The 20333-nt window shown below is 43.8% G+C and overlaps 1 protein-coding gene and 1 non-coding gene across 3 annotated transcripts; one reads left to right on the forward strand and one right to left on the reverse strand.

The window, feature by feature from the left end:
• Positions 1-13817: 13817 nt before the first annotated feature.
• On the reverse strand, positions 13818-13937 carry LOC132451776 (5S ribosomal RNA). The gene has a single exon (XR_009524227.1). It is a non-coding gene; the product is annotated as a 5S ribosomal RNA (ribosomal RNA).
• Positions 13938-16974: 3037 nt separating this feature from the next.
• Positions 16975-20298, forward strand: tac1 (tachykinin precursor 1). Of its 2 annotated transcripts, none has more exons than XM_060043070.1 (5): positions 16975-17575; positions 17957-18059; positions 18249-18272; positions 19596-19652; positions 19742-20298. In XM_060043070.1, the coding sequence occupies exons 1-5, from the start codon at positions 17465-17467 to the stop codon at positions 19795-19797; spliced, it is 351 nt and encodes a 116-aa protein (XP_059899053.1). In that variant the 5' UTR covers positions 16975-17464; the 3' UTR covers positions 19798-20298. The 2 variants fall into 2 exon arrangements, with proteins under 2 accessions (XP_059899053.1, XP_059899054.1); XM_060043071.1 differs by having other exon boundaries at positions 16976-17575; positions 18252-18272.
• Positions 20299-20333: the final 35 nt, after the last annotated feature.

Raw genomic sequence — 20333 nt, forward strand, 5'->3', positions numbered from 1 at the left:
ACTACAATTTCTAATTTGGCGCATTCAAAACTTGAGATGAAATAGCGGGAAATAAATGAATATCATAAATGAAACAAATAATCGTAGCAATACTAAGAATGATATTTAGACATAGTGTACATGCTAATTGCATAGTATATGATAAAAGTGTGTGTGTGTGTGTTTAAAGTGAGTTCTTACCTTATCAGACCTGAAACGACCTCCTCAGCTATAAGGCTGAGACATCTGCAGATTCTACCGCGGTGCTCCAGCAGGGATATTTGATGAATTCTTCCCTGTGGAGATATATCAGTTATATATATCAGTGCTACTGTGACCCCTGTTGTGGCTTCAGGTGGAGATGCTCAGAACGGGGTCCTCAAACATGCCATGCTACTGCTGGGTTGACTTCTGATTGCCTTTATCAGGGAGAAAAACATGACCCAGTTACTTTGAACGGTGGACATTGTGGACTGTAGCCATAGCGAGCGAGGAATTTGTGTCATGTCAACAACGATAAAATGTAAAAAACTGAACACAGAGCTTCTCCTGAGCTATGAATACGCATTATTCTACACACTATTGGTGTTTGAAACACAGTTGTCCTTTAGAATGTGTTCACTTCCTTACGTTCACCGACCATATTTGCTGGCGAGGATATTGTAGCCATATAATTTGTATTACATGTTGGACTGGTACACGGTAGGGGGGGGGGGGGTAGGGGGGGGGGGGTAGGGGGGGGGGGGTAGGGGAGGGACGGTGGGTGGGGGGTAGGGGGGGGGGGGGTAGGAGGGGGGGGGTAGGGGGGGGGGGGTAGGGGGAGGGACGGTGGGTGGGGGGTAGGGGGGGGGGGGTAGGGGGGGGGGGGTAGGGGGGGGGGTAGGGGGGGGGGGGTAGGGGGAGGGACGGTGGGTGGGGGGTAGGGGGGGGGGGGGTAGGGGGGGGGGGGTAGGGGGGGGGGGGGTAGGGGGAGGGACGGTGGGTGGGGGGTAGGGGGGGGGGGGGTAGGGGGGGGGGGGGGGTTAGGGGGGGGGGGGGGGTAGGGGGGGGGGGTAGGGGGGGGGGGGTAGGGTAGGGGGGGGGGGGGGCAGTTAGTATTGGTGTCTCAATGTGTGTCTGCTCTGTGTTGATCGTGTTCACATAAGACCCTTACGAAAACCAGGTGGTTCATCCCAAAGGGCTTACTGTTCAATTAAAAAACCTTAAAGGTGACACATTATGGTGTTTTCCCAACAAGTTAACATAGTATATGACTTCCAGAAAACATGTTTTTGAAGCTATTTGCTGAAAATAGCTGTTAGGAAAATAAATCTCACCTACCGCTTTTCCCCTCTGTTTCAGTCCCTTCAGAATGCGCTGTTTCTGGTGTCTGCAGATTTAATGCAAATGAGCTGCTGCCCATTGACCAATGAGCTGTCAGACTGAACCACAGCATGGAGGAGAAGGGATTGTTGCCATTTGCGGACTCCCGGAGCTCTATATAATATAATATAATATAATATAATATAATAATAATAATAACTGCCAAAAGCTATGTGCGTCTCGGATGATATTATGAATCATAAAAACTGCGTCTGACGTATCTGGCACTTCCACAACAAGTAAAGACTAAAGACTATCTAAGCCATGGTTGAGAAGAATTTGGGAAAAGGAACTTTGGTCTTCACTCTCTGAAGTCCATATTGAAAGTTGACGTGGAGGAGAAAGGGATTGTACTCCCGGAGCTGAGCTGCCGGACTGCCACCAGAGCTTCGGGGGTAGTCCAGCAGCTCCGCCGCACTCCCTGCCAGGCAGTCACATGGCAAACTGACAATTTAGACATCTATTTCTGTATCGAATATCCCTGCTTCTGAATTGTAGAAGTGTTGTTTTCATAATGTGTCCCGTTTAAAGTTTAAGAACACAGGGACGCGGGAAGTGGGGGTTCTTAGGGTGCTGCAGCGTAGGCTGACGTAGGCTATGACGCACAACGCAGAACTGTCGATAGCTGAATATCGTACTATGCTGATTTTACATAAGCATGTTGGTGTTCAACATCTGTTGTAGTGAACATTCTAAAACTGGTGTAAAATGTTGCTGCCATATTAATAGACACGTTGAATGTTATCGTCATGATTCTGGAATCCTGCACGTAAACTGGTTGGCAAAAAAAGAGCAGAGACGGACGGTTCACTTGACGGAGAAACCGTCACTTTCCTCATATCAGACAACTCGTAACTCTGGATGAAAATAAAGGCTTTCTTTTATTGTCACTCTCCTTTTAAACCTTTAGAAATAACCTTCTGAATCCTTGTTATAACGCTGTGTATAATCCCGGACCGCAACAGCTTGTCGGCATGTTGTTATAGTGTGAAATTCAGCACAGTATCAGCCGAGTTGACTCTAATTTCCACATTGTTTACTTGCTGACGTTTGTGAATAACAGTGGCTAGTTGGCAGAACTCTTTTTACACACCAGTAGAGTGTTTATCAGAGCGGAGCCCTGAATGTTGCGCAGCATTTATTATGACGTCATTATATAGACTCTCTCTCAGCACCCCCCCCCCCCCCCCCTTGGACTGACTTCCCGCGTCCCTGGTGTTACCCCCTATGTTTTATTCGATACTTTTCAACAGTGTTACCCCTTATGGGTTTTTCACGACCACAGATAAAAAACGACCGTTTTTTTTACGGTTCATTTGATAAAAACGACAGTGTTACCCCTTATGTTTTTATTCATGACGACCAATAAAAAACAACAGTGTTACCCCTTATGTTTTTTTTCATGACGACCAATAAAAAAAGGAACAGTGTTACCCCTTATGTTTTTATTCATGACGACCAATAAAAAACAACAGTGTTACCCCTTATGTTTTTTTTCATGACGACCAATAAAAAAAGGACAAAATACAATGTTATTCATGTTACATTGTCATTGTACGAAGTCTGACAGAATTTACACCTTGATCTAAAGTGGGACAGAAGCAGAAATGCAGCAACTAAATTTAGAGAACAACACCCAACCCCACACAATAGTCATCCTGAGATGGGAATAAAGTCTGAATAAGTTATGCAATGTATACCTGGTAAAAAAAAATACAGAAAGGTGAGTTAATATCCAAGTGTCTACGGGCGATGTTCAGCGAGTTAGGGACACGGTAAACTACATGTTACCCCTTATGTTTTTTTTCATGACGACCAATAAAAAAAGGAACAGTGTTACCCCTTATGGTTTTTTTCGTGACTACCAAAGAAAAACGACAGTGTCACCCCTCATGTTTCATTTGATAAAAACGACAGTGTTACACTGTCGTTTTTTATTGGTCGTCATGAAAAAAAACATAAGGGGTAACACTGTCGTTTTTATTGGTCGTCATGAAAAAAAACGACAGTGTTACCCCTTGTTTTTTTCTTGATGACTGATAAAAAACGACAGTGTAACCCCTTATATTTTATTTGACAAAGACAACAGTGTTACCCCTTATGTTTTTTTTCATGACGACCAATAAAAAACAACAGTGTTACCCTTATGTTTTCTTTCATGACGACCAATAAAAAACAACAGTGTTACCCCTTATGTTTTTTTTCATGACGACCAATAAAAAACGACAGTGTAACACTGTCGTTTTTATCAAATCAAACATGAGGGGTGACACTGTCGTTTTTCTTTGGTAGTCACGAAAAAAACCATAAGGGGTAACACTGTCGTTTTTTTTGGTCGTCATGAAAAGAAACGACAGTGTTACCCCTTGTTTTTTTCTTGATGACTGATAAAAAACGACAGTGTTACCCCTTATATTTTATTTGACAAAGACAACAGTGTTACCCCTTATGTTTTTTTTCATGACGACCAATAAAAAACAACAGTGTTACCCCTTATGTTTTCTTTCATGACGACCAATAAAAAACAACAGTGTTACCCCTTATGTTTCCTTTCATGACGACCAATAAAAAACAACAGTGTTACCCCTTATGGTTTTTTTCATGACGACCAAAGAAAAACGACAGTGTTACCCCTTATGTTTCATTTGATAAAAACGACAGTGTTACCCCTCTTGTTTCATTTGATAAAAACGACAGTGTTAGCCCTTGGGTTTTTTTTCATGACGACCAAAGAAAAACAACAGTGTCAACCCCTATGTTTTATTTGATAAATATCGACAGTGTTTTCCCCTTATATTTCATTTGATAAAAACGACAGTGTTACACTGTCGTTTTTATTGGTCGTCATGAAAAAAAACATAAGGGGTAAGACTGCTGTTTTTTATTGGTCGTCATGAAATAAACATAAGGGGTAACACTGTCGATATTTATCAAATAAAACATAGGGGGTTACACTGTTGTTTTTCTTTGGTCGTCATGAAAAAAAACACAAGGGGTAACACTGTCGTTTTTTAATGGTCGTCATGAAAAAAAACGACAGTGTTACCCCTTGTTTTTTTCATGATGACTGATAAAAAACGACAGTGTTACCCCTTATATTTTATTTGACAAAGACAACGGTGTTACCCCTTATGTTTTTTTTCATGACGACCAATAAAAAACAACAGTGTTACCCCTTATGTTTTCTTTCATGACGACCAATAAAAAACAACAGTGTTACCCCTTATGGTTTTTTTCGTGACTACCAAAGAAAAATAACAGTGTCACCCCTCATGTTTCATTTGATAAAAACGACAGTGTTACACTGTCGTTTTTTATTGGTCGTCATGAAAAAAAACATAAGGGGTAACACTGTCGTTTTTATTGGTCGTCATGAAAAGAAACGACAGTGTTACCCCTTGTTTTTTTCTTGATGACTGATAAAAAACGACAGTGTTACCCCTTATATTTTATTTGACAAAGACAACAGTGTTACCCCTTATGTTTTTTTTCATGACGACCAATAAAAAACAACAGTGTTACCCCTTATGTTTTCTTTCATGACGACCAATAAAAAACAACAGTGTTACCCCTTATGTTTCCTTTCATGACGACCAATAAAAAACAACAGTGTTACCCCTTATGGTTTTTTTCATGACGACCAAAGAAAAACGACAGTGTTACCCCTTATGTTTCATTTGATAAAAACGACAGTGTTACCCCTCTTGTTTCATTTGATAAAAACGACAGTGTTACCCCTTGGGTTTTTTTTCATGACGACCAAAGAAAAACAACAGTGTCACCCCCTATGTTTTATTTGATAAATAACGACAGTGTTTTCCCCTTATATTTATTTCATGACGGCCGATAAAAGACGACAGAGTTACCCCTCATGTTTTTTCCATGTTGACCAATAAAAAACGACAGTGGCACCCCGGTCTACGTTTTTGCAGGGATCGGAACATGAGCTGTTTAGAGTGTTAACCACCGAACTTAACAATGCACCATCAAGACACCGTTTAAAGTCATCACAAAGGTTATACTTGACTTTATAATTTGCATGAAATGGAGAAAAGAAACTTCCAACAGAGGTCTTCAACCGGACTTGAACCCCGGTCTTCAGGGGGTTAGGCAGAGTGCACCCCACTGCACCACTGAGGCGATGACAATACACAATAATCAATAAAGAGGATATACATGACATTAAAATGTATGTGTGTATTTCTATTATTTCCCTAATGTTTTTTTTTCAAGACGACAAATAATAAACAACAGTGTTACCCCTTATGTTTTTTTTCATGACGACCAAAAAAAACAACAGTGTTACCCCCTTTATGTTTTTTTTCATGACGACCAAAGAAAAAAGGAACAGTGTTACCCCTTTTGTTTTTTTTCATGACGACCAAAAAAAACAACAGTGTTACCCCCTTTATGTTTTTTTTCATGACGACCAATAAAAAAAGGAACAGTGTTACCCCTTATGTTTTTTTTCATGACGACCAAAAAAAACAACAGTGTTACCCCCTTTATGTTTTTTTTCATGACGACCAAAGAAAAAAGGAACAGTGTTACCCCTTTTGTTTTTTTTCATGACGACCAAAAAAAACAACAGTGTTACCCCCTTTATGTTTTTTTTCATGACGACCAATAAAAAAAGGAACAGTGTTACCCCTTTTGGTTTTTTTCGTGACTACCAAAGAAAAACGACAGTGTCACCCCTCATGTTTCATTTGATAAACACGACAGTGTTACACTGTGGTTTTTTATTGGTCGTCATGAAAAAAAACATAAGGGGTAACACTGTCGTTTTTATTGGTCGTCATGAAAAAAAACGACAGTGTTACCCCTTATATTTTATTTGACAAAGACAACAGTGTTACCCCTTATGTTTTTTTTCATGACGACCAATAAAAAACAACAGTGTTACCCCTTATGTTTTCTTTCATGGCGACCAATAAAAAACAACAGTGTTACCCCTTATGTTTCCTTTCATGACCACCAACAAAAAACAACAGTGTTACCCCTTATGGTTTTTTTCGTGACTACCAAAGAAAAATGACAGTGTCACCCCTCATGTTTCATTTGATAAAAACGACAGTGTAACACTGTCGTTTTTAATTGGTCATCATGAAAAAAAACGACAGTGTTACCCCTTGTTTTTTTCTTGATGACTGATAAAAAACGACAGTGTTACCCCTTATATTTTATTTGACAAAGACAACAGTGTTACCCCTTATGTTTTTTTTCATGACGACCAAAAAAAAAGAACAGTGTTACCCCTTATGTTTTTTTTCATGACGACCAATAAAAAACAACAGTGTTACCCCTTATGTTTTCTTTCATGACGACCAATAAAAAACAACAGTGTTACCCCTTATGGTTTTTTTCATGACGACCAAAGAAAAACGACAGTGTTACCCCCCATGTTTCATTTGCTAAAAACGACAGTGTTACCCCTTGTGTTTTTTTTCATGACGACCAAAGAAAAACAACAGTGTCACCCCCTATGTTTTATTTGATAAATATCGACAGTCTTTTCCCCTTATATTTATTTCATGACGGCCGATAAAAAACGGCAGAGTTACCCCTCATGTTTTTTCCATGTTGACCAATAAAAAACGACAGTGACACCCCGGTCGACGTTTTTGCAGGGATCGGAACATGAGCTGTTTCGAGTGTTAACCTCCGAACTTAACAATGCACCATCAAGACACCGTTTAATGTCATCACAAAGGTTATACTTGACTTTATAATTCGCATGAAATAGAGAAAAGAAACTTCCAACAGAGGTCATTAACCGGACTTGAACCCCGGTCTCGAGGGGGTTAGGCAGAGCGCACCCCACTGCACCACTGAGGCGATGACAATACACAAAAATCAATCATCAATAAAGAGGATATACATGACATTAAAATGTATGTGTGTAATTATATTATTTCCCTAATGGTTTTTTTTCAAGACGACCAAAAAAAACAACAGTGTTACCCCCTTTATGTTTTTTTTCATGACGACCAATAAAAAACAACATGGTTGCCCCTTATGTTTTTTTTCATGACGACCAATAAAAAACAACAATGTTACCCCTTATGTTTTTTTTCATGACGACCAATAAAAAAAGGAACAGTGTTACCCCTTATGTTTTTTTTCATGACGACCAATAAAAAAAGGAACAGTGTTACCCCTTATGGTTTTTTTCGTGACTACCAAAGAAAAACGACAGTGTCACCCCTCATGTTTCATTTGATAAAAACGACAGTGTTACACTGTCGTTTTTTATTGGCCGTCATGAAACAAAACATAAGGGGTAACACTGTCGTTTTTATTGGTCGTCATGAAAAAAAACATAAGGGGTAAGACTGCTGTTTTTTATTGGTCGTCATGAAATAAACATAAGGGGTAACACTGTCGATATTTATCAAATAAAACATAGGGGGTAACACTGTTGTTTTTCTTTGGTCGTCATGAAAAAAACCACAAGGGGTAACACTGTCGTTTTTTAATGGTCGTCATGAAAAAAAACAACAGTGTTACCCCTTGTTTTTTTCATGATGACTGATAAAAAACGACAGTGTTACCCCTTATATTTTATTTGACAAAGACAACAGTGTTACCCCTTATGTCTTTTTTTCATGACGACCAATAAAAAACAACAGTGTTACCCCTTATGTTTTCTTTCATGACGACCAATAAAAAACAACAGTGTTACCCCTTATGGTTTTTTTCGTGACTACCAAAGAAAAATGACAATGTCACCCCTCATGTTTCATTTGATTAAAACGACAGTGTTACACTGTCGTTTTTTATTTGTCGTCATGAAAAAAAACATAAGGGGTAACACTGTCGTTTTTATTGGTCGTCATGAAAAAAAACGACAGTGTTACCCCTTGTTTTTTTCTTGATGACTGATAAAAAACGACAGTGTTACCCCTTATATTTTATTTGACAAAGACAACAGTGTTACCCCTTATGGTTTTTTTCATGACGACCAATAAAAAACAACAGTGTTACCCCTTATGTTTTTTTTCATGACGACCAATAAAAAACAACAGTGTTACCCCTTATGTTTCCTTTCATGACGACCAATAAAAAACAACAGTGTTACCCCTTATGGTTTTTTTCATGACGACCAAAGAAAAACGACAGTGTTACCCCTTATGTTTCATTTGATAAAAACGACAGTGTTACCTCTCTTGTTTCATTTGATAAAAACGACAGTGTTACCCCTTGTGTTTTTTTTCATGACGACCAAAGAAAAACAACAGTGTCACCCCCTATGTTTTATTTGATAAATATCGACAGTGTTTTCCCCTTATATTTATTTCATGACGGCCGATAAAAGACGACAGAGTTACCCCTCATGTTTTTTCCATGTTGACCAATATAAAACGACAGTGGCACCCCGGTCGATGTTTTTGCAGGGATCGGAACATGAGCTGTTTAGAGTATTAACCTCCGAACTTAACAATGCACCATCAAGACACCGTTTAAAGTCATCACAAAGGTTATACTTGACTTTATAATTCGCATGAAATAGAGAAAAGAAACTTCCAATAGAGGTCATCTTCCGGACTTGAACCCCGGTCTTGAGAGGGTTAGGCAGAGTGCACCCCACTGCACCACTGAGGCGATGACAATTCACAATAATCAATCATCAATAAAGAGGATATACATGACATTAAAATGTATGTGTGTATTTCTATTATTTCCCTAATGTTTTTTTTTCAAGACGACAAATAATAAACAACAGTGTTACGCCTTATGTTTTTTTTCATGACGACCAATAAAAAACAACATGGTTACCCCTTATGTTTTTTTTCATGACAACCAATAAAGAACAACAATGTTACCCCTTATGTTTTTTTTCATGACGACCAATAAAAAAAGGAACAGTGTTACCCCTTGTGTTTTTTTTCATGACGACCAATAAAAAAAGGAACAGTGTTACCCCTTATGGTTTTTTTCGTGACTACCAAAGAAAAACGACAGTGTCACCCCTCATGTTTCATTTGATAAAAACGACAGTGTTACACAGTCGTTTTTTATTGGCCGTCATGAAAAAAAACATAAGGGGTAACACTGTCGTTTTTATTGGTCGTCATGAAAAAAAACATAAGGGGTAAGACTGCTGTTTTTTATTGGTCGTCATGAAATAAACTTAAGGGGTAACACTGTCGATATTTATCAAATAAAACATAGGGGGTAACACTTGTTTTTCTTTGGTCGTCATGAAAAAAAACCACAAGGGGTAACACTGTCGTTTTTTATTGGTCGTCATGAAAAAAAACGACAGTGTTACCCCTTGTTTTTTTCATGATGACTGATAAAAAAACGACAGTGTTACCCCTTATATTTTATTTGACAACGACAACAGCGTTACCCCTTATGTTTTTTTTCATGACGTCCAATAAAAAACAACAGTGTTACCCCTTACGTTTTCTTTTATGACGACCAATAAAAAACAACAGTGTTACCCCTTATGGTTTTTTTCATGACGACCAAAGAAAAACGACAGTGTCACCCCCTATGTTTTATTTGATAAATATCAACAGTGTTTTCCCCTTATATTTATTTCATGACGGCCGATAAAAAACGACAGAGTTGCCCCTCATGTTTTTTCCATGTTGACCAATAAAAAACGACAGTGGCACCCCTGTCAACGTTTTTGCAGGGATCGGAACATGAGCTGTTTAGAGTGTTAACCTCCGAACTCAACAATGCACCATCAAGACACCGTTTAAAGTCATCACAAAGGTTATACTTGACTTTATAATTCGCATGAAATAGAGAAAAGAAACTTCCAACAGAGGTCATCAACCGGACTTGAACCCCGGTCTCCAGGGGGTTAGGCAGAGTGCACCCCACTGCACCACTGAGGCGATGACAATACACAATAATCAATCATCATTAAAGAGGATATACATGACATTAAAATGTATGTGTGTATTTCTAATATTTCCCTTTTTTTTTTTTCAAGACTACAAATAATAAACAACAGTGTTACCCCTTATGTTTTTTTTCATGACGACCAAAAAAAACAACAGTGTTACCCCCTTTATGTTTTTTTTCATGACGACCAATAAAAAACAACAGTGTTACCCCTTATGTTTTTTTTCATGACGACCAATAAAAAACAACAGTGTTACCCCTTAGGTTTTTTTTCATGACGACCAATAAAAAACAACAGTGTTACCCCTTATGTTTTTTTTCATGACGACCAATAAAAAACGACGGTGTTACCCAGGGACGCGGGAAGTGGGGGCGCTTAGGGTGCTGCAGCGGCCCCTGGCTGTAACTGCAAGTGAGAAAGTTTTCTGAACTAATCAATACTAAGCATGTTGGTGTTCAACATCTGTTGTAGTGAACATTCTAAAACTGGTGTAAAATGTTGCTGCCATATTAATAGACACGTTGAATGTTATCGTTTTGATTCTGGAATCCCGCACGTAAACTGGTTGGCAAAAAAAGAGCAAAGACGGGCGGTTCACTTGACGGAGAAATCGTCACCTTCCTCATATCAGACAACTCGTAAGTCTGGATGAAAATTAAGGCTTTCTATTATTGTCACTTTCCTTTGTAAACCTTTAGAAATAACCTCCTGAATCCTTGTTATAACGTTGTGCATAATCCCGGACCGCAACAGCTTGTCGGCATGTTGTTAGTGTGTGATTCAGCCCAGTATCAGCCGAGTTGACTCTAATTTCCACATTGTTTATTTGCTAACGTTTGTGAATAACAGTGGCTAGTTGGCAGAACTCTTTTTACACACCAGTAGAGTGTTTATCAGAGCGGATCCCTGAATGTGACGTCACCCCTCATCTCGTCTCTGTAAACAACGGATGTTGCGCAGCATTTATTATGACGTCATTATATAGATTCTCTCTCAGCACCCCCCCCTCGGACTGACTTCCCGCGTCCCTGGAACACACAAAGAATAAATCAAGAAAATAATAACTCTTGAGGTGTTAATTGGTACTAAGTTAAATATGAGTCTCTGGGGTGTATTTTCTTTCACTGCAGAGACTCAAATAGTTGATTTATTCATTAGTGAGTGTGGTGAGTGATTACAGAGTGTTAGGGTTGTGACAGGCAGCCTCTGGCTCCAGCCTCCCTGAGGTCTCAAATTAAGCACCTGCTAAGCTTTCATTTGAGCCTCAGCCACGAGAGAGTCCTTTAGAGAAGGGTTTGTCTCCATCCCCGTCTGTCTCCACCCCTCAGACCTTGGCTATAAAGAAGGTGTGTTTGCTTGGTTCCTAGTCTCGCAAGGCCACACCAAACTACAGCAAGTAGAATGGTCTGGAACCACGCTACCTCGAGCCGTCTATCCGTGGGGAAACTAGGCGGGCCTGTTTTTATTTCTTTAAACCAATCACAATCGTCTAGGGCGGGGCTAAGCCCGGGAAGCAGCAGCGGTGTCCATGCAAAATAGTGCCGGGGGAAATTATTTTGATGGAACTTCTTGACGTTCAGAGGCTGTCAGAAATGGCTCAATCCAACCGAGAGCCAAACATGCCAACTTTACAGCACCGTCAAAGTCCTCTTCAAAACTCGCCATACTGCCTAGTTTCCGAGTTTGAGGGGGAGCACAATACGGGAACGCCAGCAACCGGAAGGGGAGGAGTAGCGGTGAATTCCGACGCTAGGCAATAGACGCTGTCCACTTCCGTTCAGCCAGACTACTTGGTTCCTTATCTTCTCCTAGTAATGAAGTTGTGAACAGTGGCTGTAAACATGGACCCATTCAACTCATCAAAGATAGGATAAGCAGTTTGGGAAAACCAGCCAGAGAAGCTAAAAAACACACCTCTCTTCAGGCAACGACCCCAAAACCTGAGACTAGCTTGTGAGCTCTAGCAACAGGTCTGCTAGCCTTGTGGAAGACTCAAGTCATGTGATGCTAGCTGGCTTGCTTTAGCAACAGGCTGCCTAGCCTTGCGGAAGACTCTGGTCATGTCGTTATAGCTCGCTAGCTTTGGCGACATGTCTGCTAGCAGTGATCTTTTCACTGAAAGGTCTGTATCTTGTAGTGCGCCTGGAAGACAGATGCATGATGGGTAAATGGGAGAAGGCCGCGGTGTCTCCTGCTGTAGTCCCTGTTGGCACAGCTCCAGGAATGGAGGCGTACCAGTGTTGCGTTTGGCTAACTGACGCACAAATTATTCTTGGTTTTGTTTCGTTCGAATAATATCGCTGTTTTGCAATCGCTAAAAATCATATCTAGTCTATTTTGAATTTGACATTTAACACATTTATTACCATTTATTATAATTGAGGAATTCTGCATTTGTATGCAAATGCACACCAGGGCTGCACGAGGGACGCCCTCTAATTGGCTCACAGCTGCATAAGCGATCCCGCCCAGATGGCCATGGTCATCTCCACTAATACATAATCATTCTCTTGAATACAAATGTGTGTCCTCAGGGATGCAGGGAAGAAGTTCCCTTGTTTTTCATCGTATTCTTTTAGAGAGGCCACATATAACTGTACCCACAAGCCTCCAAATACGCTCTGTCCTTTGTCCTTGTGTCTGTGTTGCTACACCAACCCCTACCTTCGCTAGACCAATTAGCATGTGTTTGATGCACAGACCGCAGACATGCACAACACTGATTGACAGCCCTCCTCTGCAACCTTCCCCCTTCTGCATAGCTATTACGTAGCTAGCAATTACATCTCCGTGAATCCTCCCCCTGCCCGCACATCTGCTGCGTCCACTCACACACACTCTCCCCCCGCAGCCCACGGGGGTCTTACGAGAGCATCAACCACAGAGGAACGGCACACAGTGTTTTTGTCAGGGGAAAGTTTCCACACCCACCGGTCTCCAATCTGACCCTTGTACCCTTCCTCTTGTTCTTCCTCAGCTTCTAGCCCTCAACCCCTTCATGCCCTCATCTTTTCCATGCAAACCCACCCACCTTCCCAGAGCGATGTCCCCCAGTCCAGGCTTAACCGCAGCGGCTCACACAGACCTCGCACACTCTGACACGAGCCTGGAGGTCAGCCGCTCAGGGTGCCTATCAACAGCTCCATAGGGAGGAATAGAGCAGAGATATTCACTGATTTAATAATAATAATAATAATAATGGATTGAATTTATATTGCGCTTTTCTAGACACTCAAAGACGCTTTACAGTGAAGGGGGGACCTCACTAACCACCACCAGTGTGTAGCACCCACTTGGGTGATGCACGGCAGCCAATCTGCGCCCTAACGCTCACCACACACCAGCCTGAGGTGGAGAGTGAGGGAATTAATGAGTCAGCCAATTATACAGGAGGATGATTAGGTGGCAAGATTGAATGAGCCTGGTTGGGCCAGGACAACCGGGAAACCCCTACTCTTTGTGTGCCCTGGGATATTTTATGACCTCAGTGAGTCAGGACCTCAGTTTTACGTCTCCTCCAAAGGACGGCACCTTCCACAGCACAGTGTCCCCGTCACTGCGTGACGGGGACACTGTGAGTGAAGGGGCCAGAGGGAAGAGACACCCGACACCACTTACAGCACCTGGTATTCCCAGGCGGTCTCCCATCCAAGTACTAACCAGGCCCGACCATGCTTAGCTTCCGAGATCAGACGAGATCGGGCGTGTCCATGGGGGTAAGGCCGGAGTGGTAATCAGGAGAGTCAGTATTCCCGGTGGGGCCGTCAACGTTCCGGGGCAGCCGGGCTGATTACTGCGGGCTAACAATATTGCGTTTTCTAAAAGTTCCTTTCTGCGCCATCCGGCCTGCCTGAGCTGTGCACTCCTCTCCCTCACTGTCTCCCTCTCACTCACTGTCTCCCTCTGACTCACTGTCTCCCTCTCACTCACTGTCTCCCTCTCACTCACTGTCTCCATCTCACTCACTGTCTCCATCTCACTCACTGTCTCCATCTCACTCACTGTCTCCCTCTCACTCACTGTCTCCATCTCACTCACTGTCTCCATCTCACTCACTGTCTCCATCTCACTCACTGTCTCCCTCTCACTCACTGTCTCCATCTCACTCACTGTCTCCCTCTCACTCACTGTCTCCCTCTCACTCACTGTCTCCATCTCACTCACTGTCTCCCTCTCACTCACTGTCTCCATCTCACTCACTGTCTCCCTCTCACTCACTGTCTCCATCTCACTCACTGTCTCCCTCTCACTCACTGTCTCCATCTCACTCACTGTCTCCCTCTCACTCACTGTCTCCCTCTCACTCACTGTCTCCATCTCACTCACTGTCTCCCTCTCCCTCACTGTCTCCATCTCACTCACTGTCTCCCTCTCACTCACTGTCTCCCTCTCCCTCACTGTCTCCATCTCACTCACTGTCTCCCTCTCCCTCACTGTCTCCCTCTCACTCACTGTCTCCATCTCACTCACTGTCTCCATCTCACTCACTGTCTCCATCTCACTCACTGTCTCCCTCTCACTCACTGTCTCCATCTCACTCACTGTCTCCCTCTCACTCACTGTCTCCATCTCACTCACTGTCTCCCTCTGACTCACTGTCTCCATCTCACTCACTGTCTCCATCTCACTCACTGTCTCCATCTCACTCACTGTCTCCCTCTCCCTCACTGTCTCCCTCTCCCTCACTGTCTCCCTCTCACTCACTGTCTCCATCTCACTCACTGTCTCCCTCTCCCTCACTGTCTCCCTCTCCCTCACTGTCTCCCTCTCACTCACTGTCTCCCTCTCCCTCACTGTCTCCCTCTCCCTCACTGTCTCCCTCTCACTCACTGTCTCCCTCTCCCTCACTGTCTCCATCTCACTCACTGTCTCCCTCTCCCTCACTGTCTCCCTCTCACTCACTGTCTCCATCTCACTCACTGTCTCCCTCTCACTCACTGTCTCCATCTCAGTCACTGTCTCCCTCTCACTCACTGTCTCCCTCTCACTCACCGTCTCCCTCTCAGTCACTGTCTCCAGGTGGTCCAGCCCAGGTGTGGCCCCTCCCTAATTGATACAGCCAATCAGAGGCCCCTCCCCAATTGATACAGCCAAAGAGCGGCCCCTCCCAAAGTCCAGGTGTGCGATTGGTCAGAAAGCTAAAGACGTGACACCTAGGGCATCATTGAACTCTGGTGCAGGCTCGTAGAGAGTGTAAAGGTTATCCTGGGAACGGGATACACATTTTGTTTAAAGTGATGGACAGCAAAAAGAGAAAGGAGAAAGGTGGAGCCGAGATGGCAAAAATTAAAAAGAAAATAGCACTGGAAGAGGATGCAGCGAAATGCTAGAGAATAACAGATATATTGATATATATATATATAACAGACGCTGCAGGTGATGAACAAAATGGGCAGATTTTAGAAAGAGTAGCTAACTAACCATCATTATCTGTATGCTTCGTCAGTACAAATGTTATAGGGGGTTAGCATGTATGTAGCCGCGGCGCAGAATGTTTTTATTTGTGCAGCCACAGAACTGAGTCAGCCTAGTGCTGATGAGACAGGTCTAGGAGGTAGCAGAGTGCTACAGGTGTGCACACTGCACAATGTTATGAGGGCAAACGATAGGATGCCGTTTCTAGGAAAAAGTTGTAATATTGCAGGTAATTATTGGACAAAAGTTATGATTGCAACATATGGAGATATATGGGAAAAAACATGTGCTATAATATGTAGGCCCTGTGATTTTATGTTATTTTTTCCGAAACTAGAATGGGTTCTTTAGTTGATTATTCAATTGTGTGTCAATTAGTTTTGTTTGTTGGGAGGCACGTACAGGGTTTCATTGTTCAGTTGCTCATAAATAGTAAAAGCACCCCGACCCGACCCAACCCCTACCATTCGGATGGGCCTGTCGGTATCATGTAACTCCCGGGCTGAAAGTGAGTCCCACTCCGGCCTTGAATATATATTGTCCCTCGCAAAACAGCCGTACACTTTAAATGTGTTCCTGAAACCTGTGTTATCTTTGGTCGGACCTGAATGGCAGAGGCGTCATGAGAGGAGGACAACAGAGGAGCCCAAGGGGACGAAAGAAAGGAAATATTAGCATTAACCAAAAAGCACATGGGTAAATAAAATTGAATATATTGTTAGAGGCATAAAAGCTCCCGATCAAGTGCTCCGACGAGGCTGAACTTGGCGCTTTGTACCCGTCTTGTGCTGAGGCTAGGGCAGATTCCATTATGTGTTTAAAACAAACAGCCTTTCTCATGTAAAGCAGCGACCCCGCAACGAACGCACCTTCAAGTGGCCTCCGTCCCTTTGAGCCGACACCTCCCAATGGCTTTGAGAGGGGGGCCTTGGAGTGATGCAGAGCCCCTCACTGTGTGTAACGGGGCTGGATGAATCATCCTGGTACCAGGGTGCATTGTCACATGCGCCTCCAGGCGTGAAATGCTAGCCAATGAATTACTGAAACAGAAGAAGAAGAAGTAATATGCATTGCATGATGACATGCACGTGTAATAATCATGTTCATGGACCCTATATGCAGCGGTTCTGTTTGCTTAAAGATAAATACATAAGTCATTGTGTGGAGAAGCCTGCATCAAAAACTACTTTATGAGTCTGCTGCGTGTAAACTTGAATACAGTAGAATGTTACAAGCATTGCGTGAAATCAATTGCTTTCTTAAAAAAGGGCGAAGAGCCCCCGTGACGCCAGGTGAACCGCGTCATCGTGCGGTTCGTCGTGACTCATGACGGATGCCAATTGGCTCTCATGGTGAGCGTGGCGCAGCAGAACTTAAATAAAGCTCCTGCATCATCCGGACCGGGACCCACAGAGAACTAGTGCGCACCATGTGAGGTGGGGGACTGACTTAAAGCTCACCACGACACACCTGACGCCTCCCCGGACCCACGCCGACAGCCTATATAACAGCGCGCTCAGGACTGGGTGGGCACGAAGAGACGCAGAGGCGGAAAGTGAAAGGCGAGCGCGCTCACAGCTCGACAGGGGGGGCCACTGAACACGGGGTCGCTTTTGCGCACGCACGCTTGAAGGGCTGGTATGGCGCGTATCTCGCGCTCTCAGGTGTAACTTGGAGGAGCTGCACGTGAGGCTACAGTCTGGGTCTCAGTAGTAGGCTGAGTTTATTCTTCTGACCTGCAGATCTACTGTTTGAACACAACTTTATTCAGCCGAAGCCTCGAGGCGCTATCTGACTAGTCGCGCCGCGCAACGCCTCACCGCCCCGCCGTGCCGCTGCGCCATGATGCCCCTCGTTCCGCTCCTTGTGGTGCTCTGCGCTGTCACTCAAGTGTTTTCTGAAGAAATTGGTCCTAAAGAAGAACTTGATTATTGGACGAGTAATCAGATCCAGGTAGGATATCAGGTCTCCAATGTGTGTAAAACATAATATAGTGATGTTTTATACAGGCCAGGTCTCCAGTTTTATTCTCTTAAGACAAAGTTAATGTTGATCAAATGTAGGTCCTACGTAGATCGTTATGTAGCCTATAGTGTTACTTCATACTTGGAGTAACACTAAAGAAGATGCTCCACAGTGGAAGTGCGAGCGTCTAAAGGTTTGTTTGACTTTGCGGGTTGGACGGCTGCCGAGCCCCCCTAAGTGGACTTTTTATTAATCTTTAAATGGAAAGTCTCTTTAGCTCTGTAGTGTGAGCCCGGTAATTGAAACCGGACCCCGCGGGCTGATTCACTGAGGTTGGACCGAGAGTTGAGCGTGCTTTGGTTCTCTCAGGACGGCTGGATGGCCCCGGACCCGTTCCGGGAGATCCTCCGGAGGATGACGAGGAAGCCCCGGCCGCAGCAGTTCATTGGCCTCATGGGGAGGCGCTCCGCCGGTGAGCAGAGACCCTTATCCCCGGCATCGTGGATAACGTGACATCAAAAACGTGACATAAATTACATGTCATGAATAACATGACATAAATAACATGACAGGGTTTGTCTCTCTCTGTCCGTGTAGGTCTGTATGTAGCCTACGATATGCAATTATTTTTTCTAATACATTTTTTCTCTTCCTTATTAAGCAGATGCACAGATCACCCGCAAGAGTAAGTAGCGCTGCTTCTAAATGAGTTATTTCCGAGAAATACATATTTTTTTAATTAATACAAATGTTGAATAATAAATTATGTTCGTGGCTCCGTCCGCTGACTATGAGGCATGTTCCGCTTTAATTGTAACGTCGTTTATCTTAATTGAGTTGTACGCCATGTCTTGCATGTAAGGGTTCGGCTCATTAATTGTTGTTGCAAAGGAAAAATAAATCCATTATCAAATGGGGTTTTAATTAATTTACCACCACCCCGTCAGCTTAATGGGTCTTTGAAGGTTTGCTTTTCCCTCTAAACACACTTCCCTCCACACAGTTAAATGTGTTAAACCAACAAGCAGCAGGAAAATATGCACGTTTATTTTGCTGTCAGGACGTCTCAGTTAGATTGTTTTTTTACGCTCCTGAGAGAGCTCTGAGTGCGGTCTCTCCTCCCCTCAAACACTACACACCGCTCCCTCTCATCTCTCTGGTACCTCTCCTCTCATCTCTCTGGTATCGCTCCTCTCATCTCTGATATCTCTCCTCTCTTGTACCTGTCCTCTCATCTCTCTGGTATCACTCCTCTCATCTCTTGTACCTGGCCGCTCATCTCTTGTAGCTCTCCTCTCACCTCTGGTATCTCTCCTCTCATCCCTCTGGTGTTTCTCTCGGGCCGAGGAGAACTAGGCTGCTCCGTTAAGGAGTCAAACCCTAACTAGGCGGAGGTGTGCCGCGCTGTAGTGACTCCACCTCATTGCTCCCAGACACAAAGTGTTTTTCTTTCTTTTGGTTTCTGCTGTTTTACTGTGCTGTTCCTGTTCCCTGGAGTCGCGTCTTACCTTAAGCGCACCCACACGCGCCCACTGCACCGTGACTTAATTCCATTCCATTACCGTGATTGGTCGCACAGTGACGCATGCCCTAGAGCATGCATCCGACTACAGGGTGATTCCTCACCGTGATACCATCTCTCCACCACCGCACGCAGCACACGGGCGGGCCGCAGGCAGCATCACCAACGCCCAGGGGGAACTAACCCCAGGGTCAACTTACTAACCCTGGGGTTAGTTAAACCTTGGCAGACTAGGGTTGGTTACCAGGGTTTACCCTTGGTTAACCCCAGGGTTTACCAACCCCAGAGTTAACTAACCCCCAGGGTTAGCTAACCACAGGGTTGGTAAACGCTGAAAGTTAACCCCGGGGGTTTACTAACCCCCATGGTTAACTTACCCCAGGCTTTAGGCCTCATGGATGTATCATGGGGTCAGAGTGCAATCCTCAGCCGGTATGTCGGTGGTGCTCCTCTGATGTTCTAACCAGTCCTGTGTCTCCTCCCCAGGGCATAAAATCAACTCCTTCGTCGGCCTGATGGGCAAGCGGAACGCGGAGGATCCAGGTACCGTGGGCTAGTCTACAACACACTGTCCAGTGAGGCGTCTCCCAAGGAGACACGGACTAAAGGTGTTCCTCTTCTCTCACCCTCAGACTTGTACGAGTGGAGCTCGAGACACGACTACGAGCAACGCCGCCGCCGCCGCTAGCCCCCCCCCCCCCCCTCGCGTCAGAGCGGGGTCACCCGGTCACGGCAGCAGGGAGCGCCAGTCCACTCAGAGAGAAGAAGAACCTATAGCTGATCTATTCTAATAAACTGTTTCTCATCGTAGTGTCGTAGCGGTGCCGTGAATACCCGTGCCAATTCAGTTCCCTTCATGACGGTTAGACCGAGGTTGTGCGTCAGTGGCCTCAACAAAACATGTTCTGCTCTATGATTTGATTGGCTGAATGCGTGACTATGTTGGGTTTGGGGGCGGGGGTGGAGTTCTGTGGGGTTAATTGCACTGCCAAATTCACAGTATAGTGCCTCATACAAGTCTTCATCACCATCCCCTCCTCCCCGAAACCAGCTGTACTGACGTCTCCTTTCCCTTTTTAAAATGGAGTTCTGAGATGTTTGGAGGTTTTTCCAAAAGGGTGCAACATGCCAAAATGTGTTATAGTAGCTTGATGCTGTACAATAAAACTATTTTCTTTATTGATTCAAACCGAATGGAGCCCTGATTGTCCAGTGTCGAGTGTT

Source organism: Gadus macrocephalus, chromosome 22 (assembly GCF_031168955.1).
Source record: "Gadus macrocephalus chromosome 22, ASM3116895v1".
Lineage (NCBI taxonomy): Eukaryota > Metazoa > Chordata > Actinopteri > Gadiformes > Gadidae > Gadus > Gadus macrocephalus.

Excerpts from the sequence above, each read along its gene's own strand:
- tac1 (XM_060043070.1), top strand. The coding sequence starts at position 17,465 with ATGATGCCCCTCGTTCCGCTCCTTGTGGTGCTCTGCGCTGTCACTCAA. Across the intron at positions 17,576-17,956 it reads GGACGAGTAATCAGATCCAG|GACGGCTGGATGGCCCCGGA; the intron begins GTAGGATATCAG and ends TGGTTCTCTCAG. Across the intron at positions 19,653-19,741 it reads GCGGAACGCGGAGGATCCAG|ACTTGTACGAGTGGAGCTCG; the intron begins GTACCGTGGGCT and ends TCTCACCCTCAG.